The sequence below is a fragment of the Mustela nivalis genome (genome assembly GCF_964662115.1).
Source record: "Mustela nivalis genome assembly, chromosome: 4".
NCBI lineage: Eukaryota > Metazoa > Chordata > Mammalia > Carnivora > Mustelidae > Mustela > Mustela nivalis.
The window spans coordinates 62,597,806-62,612,338 of NC_139023.1; the positions used below are offsets into that span (position 1 = coordinate 62,597,806).

At 49.2% G+C, this 14,533-nt stretch overlaps 1 protein-coding gene across 4 annotated transcripts in view; it reads left to right on the plus strand.

Moving 5' to 3' along the window:
* Window positions 1–14,533, plus strand: part of STK32B (serine/threonine kinase 32B) — a 416,842-nt gene that overhangs the window by 377,947 nt on the left and 24,362 nt on the right. For all 4 annotated transcript variants that reach the window (XM_082727485.1, XM_082727482.1, XM_082727483.1 and 1 more), the window contains 2 exons: window positions 5,273–5,376; window positions 12,693–12,809. In XM_082727485.1, coding sequence (XP_082583611.1) covers window positions 5,273–5,376; window positions 12,693–12,809 — 221 coding nt within the window. The remainder of the gene's footprint in view (window positions 1–5,272; window positions 5,377–12,692; window positions 12,810–14,533) is intronic.

Sequence of the window (14,533 nt, forward strand, 5' to 3'; positions counted from 1 at the left end):
GAGTTCCGGAGGACGGGAATACAAATGGCGACCTCCTGGTCTCCGGCCCCTCCGGGCCGAGAGCCCAGGGCCCCACTCCTCAGTGCGCCCTCAGAGAACAGTGCCCAGTTACTCCCGTCTGCCTGACCTCCGGCCGCGCTCCGAGCTCACCGAGCCTGCGACCGGTTCAAGGTAACACCGAGCTGCGAGCTTACTGTCGGCTCTGTCTCTGTAGCCGGCTTTCCCGTTCCAATACCCGCAAGCTCTGCGACACTCAGACACCCCCGATCCTTCTGTGACCCTGCGGGACCTGAGGCCACGCTGACCCCGCATGGGCTTCGCCCCGGTTTAGCCTCTGGAGCGATGTCCCTCAGCGGAACAGACTTTTAAAAGTCCTGATTTTGTGCCCGGTTGCTCCGCCGCTTGCTGGGAGCCGGCCCCTCCCCCCGGGGTCTATCTTCCCGTCGCTTTGGATTCACTTCTCCGCCGGTCCTACCTTTCAGAAAGTGGTTGTTTTTCTGTTTCCAGAATTGCTGTTCTTCTTCTCTTCGATCTGCCGATGGATTTTCAGGTGTTTGCAATCTTTAGATAAGCTATCTAGCTGATCTCCAGCTAGCTGAAGCAGTCTCAGCTTGCTACTTCTCCGCCATCTTGACTCCTCCAGCTTTCTTTTATTTTTTTAATTAACATATAATTTCTTATATGCCCCAGAGGTACAGGTCTGTGAATCATCAGTCTTACACATTTCACAGCACTCACCATAGCACATACCCTCCCCAATGTCCATCCCCTAGCCAGCCTATCCCTTCCCCTCTCCAGGAACCCTCTGTTTGTTTCCTGAGAATAAGAGTCTCTTACAGTTTATATCCCTTCCTGATCCAATCTTGTTTCATTTTTTCCCTCCCTTCCTCCCACAATCCCCCACCCTGCCTCTCAAATGCCTCATATCAGAGAGATCATATGATTATTGTCTTACTTTGATTGACTTATTTCATTTAGCATAATACCCCCTAGTTCCATCCATGTCATTGCAAATGGCAAGATTTCATTTTTTATGGCTGCATAGTATTCCATTCATTCTTCTTTATCCATTCATCTGTTGATGGACATCTAGGTTCTTTCCATAGTTTGTGCCTCTACTTTCTTATCTTAAAATGGAGATTATTCCAACACTTGTCTCATTGGGTTCTTAGGATGCTGGCGAGAGAGGTTATGTTCGCAAAACCCTCAGTAGAGTGTCCTTGGCTTCATGTGCTTCTCATTTAGTACTCTGAATATGTCTTTCCAGCCCTTTCTGGCTTGCCAGGTATCTGTGGACAGGTCTGACATTATTCTCATGTTCCTCCCTCTGTACGTAAAAAAATCTCTCCCCCCTAACTGCTTTTAAGATTGCTTCCTTGGATCTAAGACTGCAAATTGTACTATTAAATATTGGGAGGTTGGTATGTTCTCATTGATCTTGGGAGGGGTCCTTGCTGCCTCTTGGACATGAGTGTTTGGAACTTCTCAAGTAAAATTTGTTCAAATATATCTTCAAGAACTCTCTCTCCACCCACTCAGGGATCCCAATAATTCTGACATTGGAATGTTTCATGGCATTGTTAATCTCTCTCAGTCTGATCTCTTGGGCCTTAAGTTGTTTTTCCCAGGCCTCCTCGATTTCCTTCTTTTCTATTATCTTCTCCTCTAGCTCACTGATTCGCTCTTCTGCCTCGTTTACCCTGGCAGTGAGAGGATCCAGTTTAGACTGCATTTCATCAAGATAAGCAAAGAAAACAGTCAACAAAACTAAGAGGCAACCCATGGGATGTGAGAAGATATTTGCAAATGCCAGTACAGATTAAAGGCTGGTATCCAAGATCTATAAATAACTTCTCAACTCAACACCCAGAAACAAATAAGTCAAAAACTGAGCAGAAGACCTGAACAGACACTTCTCCAAAGAAGACATATTAATGGCTAATAGACACATGAAAAATGTTCATCATCATTAGCCATCAGGGAAATTCAAATAAAAACCACATTGAGATACCACCTTACACCAGTCAGAATGGCAAAAAATGACAAGGCAGGAAACAACAAGTGATGGAGAGGATGTGGAGAAAGGGGAGCCCTCATACACTGTTGGTTGGAATACAAGTTGGTGCAGCCACTTTAGAAAACAGCTTGGAGGTCCCTAAAAATGTTAAAAACAGAACTACCTATGACCCAGCAATTGCACTACTGGGTATTTACCCTGAAGACACAGATGTAGTGAAAAGAAGGGCCATCTGTACTCCAATGTTCATAGCAGCAATGGCTGCTATTGTGGTCACAATAACCAAACTGTGGAAAGAGCCAAGATGCCCTTCAGCAGATGAATGGATGAAGAAGATATGGTTCATATATACAATGGAAGATTACTCAGCCATCAGAAAGGATGAATACCCAATATTTGCATCAACATGGATGGGATTGAAGGAGATTATGCTGAGTGAAATAAGTCAAACAGAGAAAGATAATTACCATATGATTTTACTCATATTTGGAACATAAGGAATAGCACAGAAGACATTAGGGGAAGGGAGGGGAAAATGAAGGGGGCGATATCAGAGGGGGTGAGGAACCATGAGAGACTATGGACTCCAGGAAACAAACTGAGGGTTTCAGAGGGGAGGGGCATAGGGGGATGGGTTAGCCTGGTGGTGGGTATTAAGGAGGCCACGTATTGCATGAAGAACTGGGTGTTATCCATAAACAATGAATCATGGAACACTACATCAAAAACTAATGAAGTACTGTATGGTGACTAACATAACACCATAAAAAAATAAAAAAATGAAATATTTTTAAAACAGGAAAAAAACCCTCAGCAGGGAAAATGGACAACTTATTCATTCATCGACATGTGAGGGGAGTCTCTTAACTGTCCTTGTAACTTATACCCATCCCAGTTGTGTAGGGGAGGAAAGAATGTCACAGGCCACAGCTATTGGTCACTTGATTGGTCATGACAGCCAGGACAGAATGCTGCTTGTGCCCTGAATTCCAAATGGGCTGGGGCTGCTGGGCATGACAAAGATCTATGGGGAGCACCTCAGCACAAACAGCCATCCCTGCGCTCATGGGCACATTCCTGCTTCCTGCACTGTCTGAGCATACGGGCTGGGCCAGGAGACAGCCATCCATGCCTGGGAATGCACAGACAGCACGATGTTCCAAAACTCTCAGCACAGAGGGAAGAGGGCAGGTACACAGACTGAGATGCAGGGAAGGAAGTCCCTCGAGATGGAAGCTCAGTTTCAGACTCACAGTGGGATCCAGGTGGAAGTGCCTGCTAAGAAATCAATGAGTTGCTCACAGGGTGCTTAATGAAAAGGTGAGATCACCACCTCTGCCATCAAGCTGATCTACAGTGGAAGGGTAGGGCAGACATCAAGAGGCTAAACACGCACAACTCAGCAGCTGGATGAAATTTAGGATGGTCTCTAGACCTCTGGGTGATATGGTGGGTGATATGGCAGGATGGATGGCGATGAGGCTAAGAGTGACAGAAGAGACTGGAATGCCCATTCTACTAATGAAAACCATGCCTGAGATTTCTGGAGCACCCACTCCAGCCCAGCCAGGCAGGGGCTGAGCCCTTGGCACATAATCTTTTATTTAATCCTTATAACAGCCCAATGAAGAAACTCTTCTTATTATTCACATTTCATCAAACCGAAGCAAAGAGAAGCTTATGTAACTTGTTAAACTCTGGTCCAGCCACACCGGCCTGCTTCCCCAGCATAGCCCACTAGTTTCTCTGTAAGACTCAGATAACTGAAGGGGACACTCCTTGTAATTCCCAATCCTACCTCCCCCTAATTTCAACAGAATATCTTTGTGTACTTAAAGAAGTATTAATATGAACTTTACTTCAAACAAGGACTCTGTCCATGCATGAGGCACACCTCAGCTTGGCACTTCCTGGCTGTGTGACATCCTTCATCCCGCTGTCCCTCTCTGAACCTCATCTGTAAAATGGGTCCGAGGCAACATGACTGTGGGGGGCTCTTGTGAAGAGGTTCTCAGTAGAACCCAAGGGAGAATGTGAGCTGTAAGATACAGAGCAAGTGGGGAGCATGGTTACAGGGCAGCTAGAATCTGGCCACTAGTTGGAGGCACGTGTCTGGCTTCTAACCCAAGAGCCCCAATTGGAGCATGTGTGTCCTGCCTCGCCCGCCTCACCTAGCCTTCCCCGTTCCCATGCCTGCTGAATGCCAGTCTGAAAATTGAGCTGAAACATCTTTAATCACAACGTGTTGTGGTTCCAAGGGACAGATGTTGCCTGCACTGACAACTTCAAGATGGAATTATGTCTGCAAGTTAATTTGCTGGAAAGGATCCACATTTCACAAAATTTTCCTGGAAGCCAATACGAGCAATTAGAGCATGGGCACACTCTTGGCCTAGGGATTTGGGGGTGGTGCAATGAAATTAATGCACATTCAGCACATTAGAACACCTGCGGGCCAAGGATCCCCCAGGACAAGCACAGTGCTCTGAAGAATCAGGGTCCATCACCCTAGGGCCTCCAGCCTTCACTTTTTGTTCGGCTGAGGTGAAATTCACAGAATTACCCATTATAAAGGAGCAACTCTGTAGCATTTAGTACATTCTCAATGTTATGTGACCGCCACCTCTCCCCAGTTCCAGAACACTGTCATCTCCCCCAGCGGACATCCATGAAGCAGTTACTCCCAATTTCCCCTCTCCCCCTCCCTCCGAATAGGCAACCCCTAATCTGCCTTCTGTCTCTGTGGCTATGCCTACCCTGAGAGTTTCATAGTGGAGCCTACCTGTGCCAACCTAAGACTGTTTCTTGTGAGAGGCAGAAGGCTTCATGGGTTCTAAGCGTCCCCCATTGTTAGGACACCTGACCCAGTTGGTGTTGGTGCCAAAGGCAGAGGGACATTTACAAGGTGCGGTTTCTTCATCTTAACTCAGACCTTAACCCCACCTCTGTTCATGCTGACGGAGTCATGCCCCCCCAGTCCACCTCCTCCAGGGGACTTACCCCACCTCTGCCCTAGCAGACCCCCTCCCCCACACATTGGAGCACCCATACTCCCCGGGGGCCACACCAGTGTTTCCTGTGATGCCTGCTTGTGGCTTACGGAGGGCAGGAGCCACATGACACAGTGGACAAAGTCCTGGCTTTGCCTTCGGAGAGTCAGGCTCCTGTCTCCCCCACCCCCGTGTGCCCTCTCTGAGGGGTGGTGAGTGTAAACTGTGGCACGCGGTGACCTTCTCTCTGTCCTGTCTTTGGCAGCCCCAGAAGTGTTCCAGGTGTACGTGGACGGAGGCCCCGGTTACTCGTACCCCGTGGACTGGTGGTCCCTGGGTGTCACGGCCTACGAGCTGCTCCGGGGCTGGGTAAGATGTGCACCTGCTTGGGGGACACGGGGAGCCCTAGAAGTTGAGGGTCAGGTCAAATCGGACCAGGGTGCTATTGGCTGGCCACCCGGCTGGGAAGGAGCCCACGTGAGGAGTCCAAGGCACTGGATTTCAGTTCTGATGGCCCGTGAGCATTAAAGCGGCCCAGAGTGAGCTTCTGGTCCAGCTGCCTCCTCCTGCTCGTGGGGAAATGGATATTCAAGGGAAAGGTCTTCCAACAAGGCCAGCCTCTAATCTGTGGCAGTTCAAACACCCTGGTATCGTGATTTCAAACACTGTCCTCTTTCGACCCACAACGCGGTGCGCCTGCCTGATTTTCCAGCTCGATTTGAAGCTCTTTAAATACAGGAACCATCTTTTTTTTGTTGGTTCTGTATCTTCCCCCAAATACATAGCTCGATGTCCCATAAAAATGGGACATTCAGTGTGTACTTCCGTTTTTATTTCATTTCATTTAATAACTGAGGATAACTAATGGCAACTAATCACTCATTTTTACTTTAGTGGAAAGAATTGTGACAAACTCATTCTGAGGCATTTTTCTCTGCACAAGTATTATTGGAAAATAATGCCACTGAACCTTGGTTTCCTTCTTGGTACAACGGGAATAAAAACCTTCAGACTGTTTCTTGGAGCTGAAGTTGCCATGGGATCATTGTGGCCCTAGACAGAGACCCAGGGTTTGCCTGTCACTTGCCTCGGCCTCTCCACTTCCCAGTGCAGAGCCACAGGCTGCAATGTTCAGTGTCTCACAGTGATTTGTGTCCATGCACGTTGAGGCCGGTGGAGGTGGGCTTTTGGAGGGCGAGAGTCTCCTGCCCGGGTGATAAAGAGTGAGAAATGAATGAATGAATGAATGAATGGTAAGAGCAGTTTGCAAACCATCAAAGCCATGCGAGTGCAAATAATTATTATTTTTCATCCTGTAGTTTAAACAACTATTGTCTGCTCTTAGTCTCAATTATTTCCTCTGAATTCCTCAAAAGTGTAATTACTATACATGGTGTTTTTAGAATTATATATATGTATATATATATACACACACATGTACGTATATATATATATTTAGTTTTCTCAAGCACTGAATGAAAACATTCATCTTTTCTTGGCTGGTTCCTTTGCCATCTGCCGGTTTCATTGATACGCGCCGTCAGGAAGGAGTATGACGGTCCCTAACATTGAAGGAACCAGAGGACATGGGCATCTGCCAGAGGCTGTTTATCTGATGTCCTCATTCCACCAGAAGTTGCCCCAAGCATGAGTAGATGTTCACTAGCAGAAAGTACATTTTCTGTGTTAAATAAAAATCAATGAAGTCAATCTGAAGATCTAACTGGCTTCATTCAATGATCCATGAGTCCAGCAGCCCCCATCTGGCACGTTGCAAGGTGCTCCAAGGAGGCCTACAAAATGGAGGGTGGGGCAAGATGTTATTAGCAAAAGAAGAAGATTCCCTCTGACAAAGAGCTTTCTAGGGGGAAAAGCAAGGTTTCTTCTCTTCAGATTATCTGTCTTTCCTCTCAGTGGGGAGAGGACCCAGAGGACAGGATCCCAGGCCAGGATTAAAAAATTCCTGACACACCAGTTAAGACTACATTTTGAGAGGAGGTTGGACCTGCAATTAGGTTATGTATTAAGCCCTGGTTTGGGAACTCCTTCTAAGGGATAGCATTTTGGGACCTGTGGGCTTTGTGCCTTTTTTTTTTTTTTTTGTAAACATCTGTCATTCCTCACGGGTCAGAACAGTCAAAGATGATGACTTGGCAAAAAGCCCCAAGGGTAGAGTGGTTCTTGCTGCTTCCAAAATAAATTGTTTCTTTTTTAATGTGACAGGGTTTTCTATTAAGAGATCCAAATGCCACATTCAAGGGGAGAAGGAGAAGCACACAGTGGGACCGGGGACTCTGATGTAGTGACAGAGTGACTGAATGAAAGGATGCCTATTACATGGTTGCATAAACCTTTCTCCCAAGTATCTGGTCTGGCTTCGCCTTTGACAAGTTTATGCAAACAGTTAATTCTAGGTTTTTTATACATACAGGAAACAATCCCTCTTGGTTAAAAAACAAAAAAACAAAAAACTATACCAAGATGCAGTCCTACTTATCTCTGGGGTGTGGAAATGGCTGTCTTTTCAAAACCCCAGAATCCTTCCATCGTGTCAGTGACAGCATCCCTGACAAGTGGTCATCCACCTCTTTGTTCCTTGAGTCCCTCAAAATCCAGGGAGCTTCTTACCTCCCAAAGATGAGAGCCATCATGGGAATTTTCCACTGTGTTCTAAGATCTTAGAGTTGGAAAGAGTTAGAAGCGGTAAGATCAGGACAGTCCTCTGGCTAGGGACCCAGGAGTACTCTAGTCTGGTAAATAGCCATCTCTTCCCACATGTTCTGTAGGGAGAGAAGAAGAATCAAGTGTCATCAATGGGCTTAAAAATCTCAACACAGAATCCCATGGCCTGGGTGGATCCTATAGGCTGGACCAGGGACATAAGTAGGATCTCTCTGCCCAAAGTAGACTCTTAGTCCTCATCCTGTACACCTGCCAAGTGAAAGAAAGAGACTCAAGACTGTGACCACCTTCTCCTCCACACCCCCTCACCCCCAGTTCCCTGTTAGAGCACAGGTCCCTTTGTCTCTCTGAACTGCGACCACACCCTCTGATTAGAGAGGAGAGGTTTCCGGCCATAGACCCAGAGAAGGGCTTTAGGGTCCTCAGCACAGCCGTTGTCCCCCTCACGTCTGCTAGGCTCCAGGTGGCTTCCCTGACAGGTGCTCACCCATCTGTTCACTGGTTCTCTTTAGCCTCCAGGGAGCTCCTTATTTTGAGAGGAAGAACCGGGAAGAACCTGTTCCCTTTTTTGACCACTCGAATGGCAAGAAGGTGTTTCCTCTCACTCAACCGAAAGTTGCCTTCTCATTACAAAGGGGAACTTAGAGGACTTCACAGGGTCAAATCCTGGTTCTACCAGGTGCCTCATCAGTGATGTTAATCGAGAAATAGATCGAGCGCTCAGAATCCTCATCTGTTAATAGGGGAAAAATTAGTAATATCCACCCAACAGGATTGCTTTGAAAATTAAGCCATTGTGACGGTGCTGATTACCCAGCACGTGCCTGATGAATGTCAGCAAGCCTCCAGTCCTCACTGTGATTTCTGCCCCAGGTGTCCTGCCAGCAAAACTGCATCCTCTCTGACTTAGCACCTTACCACACTGGAGCCAGGCATGACCTCATCTGAGCCCAGGCTTCCTCCATCGTGAAATGGGATTATGAGGCCAATGCACAGGGCCACCATGGGGATGGTGAGAAAACAAGCAGAGCCCATGCAGTGTCCAACATCCATGTTAACTATGCTCCCGGCGATGACTCCGGGACAGGGCTATGCAGACAAAGTGCTAGTGACCTGCTCAGAGGAGCATGGAGAACACCTGAGGGAACAGATTAGCCTGGGTCCCAGAGGAGCTGCTAGAGGGAATAGCGTGAGTACAGGTGGGGAAGAGCCACGGAGGTGGACACGGCAAACATTTCTGACTGTAGAGCAGTCAGGGCATAGTTAGGGGCAGTCTGTAGAAGCCCCTGAGGTCAGCTGGAGACACTCGGGTTTGCCAGGTAGGCAATGTGGTGCTGTTCGTGGACATGGCCACATGGCGGTCGAGTGGGCATGTGTCCTTGGCAGTCACACGTTTCCAGGCTCCCATCCTGGCTTTGCTTACATTCATTTGGGCCCCCATCCTGGCTTTACCACATAGTCTCTGAATGATCTGGGGTGAGCCCATGTCTCATCTACCAAGTGGGGGGATGGGATTTCAGGCCCAAAACACAGGGCTCCCCGACTTTGGCACTGTGGACACATGGAGCTGGGGAATGCTTTGTGCCAGGGCAGCTGTGTGTAGTGCGGAATGTTAGCCACATCCCTGGCCTCTCTCTCCCAGATGCCGGCAGAAATCTCCCGCCACTGGGTTACAGTGACCAGAAAATATCTCCCAACATAGTTCAATATACCCTGGGGTCAAAATGTCCCTGCTCATGAACCGCTGCAAGAGGAACCAAAAGGACTAAATGAGATCTGAATGCTTGCTCGTGGCACATTGCATTGCACAGTGGGCTCTCGGTGTGGACAAAGAATGGAGACCCAAACCCCCACCTCTGGCACCCTAAGGCCTTGTATCTCTCTGCTTCTCCCCAGACCCCTCCCTGACCTTGCCTTTGACCCCAGGCAGCTCATCTCTTTGTGGTCGCATAGACAGAGAAGGTCGGGGGTGCAGAGAGGTGATGAATAAAGAGGGAGGGTGTATGGAGCTCTCGGAGAACTAGGTCTACCCCCCTGGATGGGCTCACCCGCAGAGCGAAACAGGGAGTGTAATGGTAATGGTGTGCAAAACTGATGGAAGGAGAGAGGCGGTCCTTGAGCTGAACACTGACTTCTGGTCCCTTGGTAAAGCAGACAGAGAGCAGCGTGCCAGTAGTCAAGACCTGGGAGGAAACGGACTCTGTTACCTCATTCTTTGGGTTTTCTCTCTCCACTGAGGTCAGGGAAAGAACATGTGGGTTCTTCCGTGGTTTTCAGGCTGTGTTTCATGGACCTCTAGGATCCAGCAGAAGTGGCTGAACAGTTCCAGGGGTTGCAGAATGCTTCTTCTGGCTTTGGAGATTTCATAGCCCGAGGAAGTATTCTTCACTTTCATCTGTTCCGTGTTTGGGGTTTGGAGTAAAAAGGTTTTGGGGGGAAAAATTGGATTAGATGGTCCCCAAAGCCCAGCTCAGCTCTAACAGTTCAAATAACAAGTCCCCTCTCTTCGATTTCTCGGTAAAGTGGCATTTTTTGTAAACTGAGTGTCCCAGAAGAGAGGCCCGCCTGCATTCCATAATGAGTATATTGGTGCCCTGCTGCTTAAAGCACTTTCCCCAGAAGTACATGTAATTACCTTAGAAATGTCACTTGCTTTTCTGAGTCAACACATCCTAAGGCCAATGCATGAGAACCAAGCTTCAGTAAATTCTTTTCCGGAACAGGTGAAATAGTGATCTCGGGTTTGCCGATATTCTCATAGAAGGAGCTGGGCTTCTCTGCAGCTACCCACATGGACGAAGGCTGAGAAGGCAAGCTGCAAAGCGTATCCCATGCCTGGTGTTCCCAGCTTCTCTGTGAATATATTTAACTGCTGTGTTGGCCTCGTGGCTTATCAGGGTTACCATAATGATGACCACCGTTACTCTTACTGGTCTGGTTCTGCTTCCAGAAGCAGAGAGGACAGAGCTAGAGCATGGCGGGTTTGGAAAGTGGATGGAAAAGCAGATTGATGGATGCCTTGAGGCAACCAAGAAGGAACAACAGAATACAATGTGAATGACAAGAAAAGCCTTCCCGTTTGTCACTGGCTGGTTCTCCAGCCAGGTGCTCACCCCGGTGGGCACTGGTGGTGTCAGAGAAATAGCAGGGACAGAGAACCTGCATCTCTGTGGGATGGGGCAAGGTCGCCCCTTGTCCCGACTTCTAAAATGAGGAGGTGAGACTGCTTCATCTCCCAAGGTCCTCCCGCCACCAGCACCTGGGTTTCCAGGTACAGCTGGGACAGGATGGGAGGAATGGTCTCCCCAGAGGCAGAAACTTGGGAAGAAGCGATTCAGAAGAGTCCAGAAACTGATGTCTCCGCTCTCACTGTTCACTCCTGTTATTTCTAATCATGGTAGCGGTTACTGGTGAAGTCAGGGGAGTCCTGCAAAGGCAGAGGCAGGCAGCAGCCTCAGGAAGAAACTCTACAGTCTTCATTACTGGAACCATATTCTCCGCCTCTCATGACATTGGAGGAAAATGTTTGAAGGCATTTGCAAAGAATGTTAACATATTTAGTTAGCTGGCATTTCCAGGGAGCCCACAGGTTTTGGCTTTGCTCCGCAGATTATAGGGCAAAAGGGGGAGTTCCTAATTCGATCGATACATGAAAGAGGAGGCAGCCGGTCAGGAAAAGATCCCTTCTGGGTGGGTGCATCGGAAGGCACAGTGCACTTCCACAGGCAGATGTCTTCCCCAGGGGAGCCCCATTTGCTGAAGATAAAGATTCTCCTCCATTCCAGGGAATCATCACCCACCCAGGGCTCAAGACACACTCACCTCCTTATATTGCACCTCCTATTTGCAACAACCCTCTGGGAAGCCACCTTCCACAAGGTTGGAGCCCATGCATTATGAAGCACATGAGCCCAGTACAGGCTCTGGCCCCCTGCAGGTGTCCGGTCAGTGTTTGTGGATGGATGGACTCCATGTTTGTCCGCGTGTGCTGCTGGATGGCTGAGGCTGCTTGAGACCCCGAGAACACAGGAATGAGTACCATCCAAGCCCGCCTTCAGAGAATTCATAACTGATAATCAGGTTCACCTGGACAACTATGAACACATTGCTCTTGGTTTCTCTAGTTGGCGGAACACATGTGCTTCAGAAGTGACTCCCTGTTCCAGCCCTGAACCATTGACCATGATGCAAACTTCAAAGCCTCTTGGCCCATGAAGCTAGATGGAGCGTGAAGAGGGGCAGTAAACTCTGTGTGTGTCGGGGGGGTGGGGGGCAGGTGAGAGCTCAGACACTATCCAATCTGTGTACCCAGGGTCCCATCCCAAGTTCTGAGAGGTTCTTAGAGGCAAAAACAACAACAACAACAACAACAAACAAACCAAACAAACATGCCCAGACAATGTTGCAAAAATGCATCAGGAGGTTTAATGCTCTGCCGTCCTGGCCGGGTGGAGAGCAGAGTTCTGCATTCTTGCTGTGTGGGAGAGAGTGGCAGGTAGAAGCCTGGCCTCCCACCATCCATCCACCCCGCCAGGCCCAGACTTTGGTGAATCCAGCCCTATGTACTCCCAGCTGGTTCAGCCAGTGCTGGGAAATGTGACATGAGGTCCACCAGCAGGTAGGGACTGTGACTGGAGTTGATGCATGGTGTCTAGTGGATGGTGAGAGCCACCACACCCACAAGCCTGGAGCAGGGATTCAGGAGTTAGGCTGTTGGGCATAGATCCCGCCTCTGCCACTTACCGGCTATGTGACCTTGCCAAGTTCATTTAACCTCCTGTGGCCACAACAGAGCACCCACCTACTGGGTTCTGGGACCACCCTACCAGCCTGGTCCCTGTTGGCACACGGGGAGGGGCCACGTGCCCTGTGCTGAAAGAGGAACGCCCACTGTTATGTGAAGGGAAAGCATAAACCACCCCCTCATCTACACAGTTTTAATCACATGGGCGGTGTCCTCCGATGGCTTCTTTCTGATCCCTTGTCTGGTCCTTTGGTTGCAGAGACCGTATGAAATCCACTCAGCCACACCCATTGACGAGATACTCAACATGTTCAAGGTGGAGCGCGTCCACTACTCCTCCACATGGTGCAAGGGCATGGTGGCCCTGCTGAAGAAGGTAAGGGTCAGCCACATCTGCGACAACAGAGCCTCTGGCTCTTTTCACTCCACTACGAGCCCCTAATAAATAGTTACACCTAACCATACAGCTCTTTAAAATTGTTCCCACAAATGGTCTTTCCAGTTGCTGAACTTTAGGACATGGGAACTCTCCTGACTTTTCTCCAGGAACTCAAATTGGCTACAATAAAGCAGTGGTTCTCCAAGTGTGTCTCTGGGCCAGCAGCACCATTGGGGAGCTTGTTGGAAATGCAGATTCCCGAGCTCCACCCAGAACTTCTGACTCAGAAACTTTTGCTATCAGCTCCTGGGTGGTTCTGAAGCCTGCTCGAGTTTGGCACAGGCAGGAGATGGTGCCCTCCTTTGGAGGCTGGTGTTTAGCTTCCTGCCTTGGGATCCCCCAAGATGCTCAGGGTGGATGGAGGGCAGCAGGTGGTTGGGACCCCATCATTTGTAGAAGGACGATGGTAACAACAGCCAGCGGTGCTTGAGGGAATGTCATGCTCTGGGACGTGCACTGGTTCCTCATAGTCATCACAGCCCTGGGAGCCCATATTACAGGTGGGAACACAGAGGCTCGGGAAGGTGAAGTCCTTCCATGGCACCACAGGGCTGTCTGTGGGCAGAAGTGAGGTTTGAATCTAGGCTCTCCCAGCTCCAGATGCCAACTCTTCTTCCCTACACCGCTGTCCATGAGAGTCAGTACTTGATTCTTAGAAGTCAGGGGTCCTTAGAACCCACTGCCAACTACAACCACCAGGATGCCCTATGCACGTGCCAGTGCCTAAACCACCTGGATAACCGCTTGTCAGAGCAGGGAACTCCCATGGGGCACTGGAGTGTGATCTCTGTTTAAACCTGCACCTGGTACTTTGGGGCAGCCCCTAGGAGGAGGCTGCCAAGACCAGCAGATAGGACCTTGCCAGGTGTCCTCACATGGCATGACCACAGCCCGCTTACTGGGCATATCAGGGAGATTTCTGCAGTGTTGGGGGCTGAGGGGCAGGGAGCAAACTTCCAGGGGGGCTCTGACTTCTAGCTCCCACCTGTTGGCACCTGGATGCCACACACCCCTTAGCATTGGCCAGGTCCTCACCAATCCCTTTGGGTCCCATCTTAATCACGCACTGGAAATAGAAGAGTTGCCTTTGCCCTTCCTGTTCTGGAGGAGGGAACAGGTACACACCCTGCAGCAGCCTGCCTGAGACCTTGCAGCTGGGGTAGGGAAGGGGGTAGACAGGGAGGGGTAGCAGGCCCGGGTCAAGGGTCCCTGTCTCTCCCGTTCACCCAGCTGTTCTTCATGTTAGACAAGCCAGTATGTATTTGAAAAGCCGAAAGCCTCATTTGGGTACAAGGTGGGACTCTGTGGCTGCTTTTTATACTGCCCCGTCCTGTATTTGCAGAAATTCTATTTATGGAGAAGTTAAAAATTATACCCTTGGCTACAAATGAGGCCACTCTGTCAGGCCACAGAAGTCACCACAAAGCTGTCCAGGGATAAATTTTATTACACTTTCGAACATCCGTTACCAGGCTGACAGTCTCAAGATGAGGTGGCTAATTCTTTTTATATTTAATTAGAAGCCTCTGCAGACATCAGCGAGAGTGGCATGTCACAGGCACTAGTCCCCAAGGACAGCGCAGTGGCTGAAAATCCAGGTCCTGCCACAGAGCTCCTTTCCGGGTGACCATCTGGAAGCAGCCTGCGCTCTGGGTTCCTCT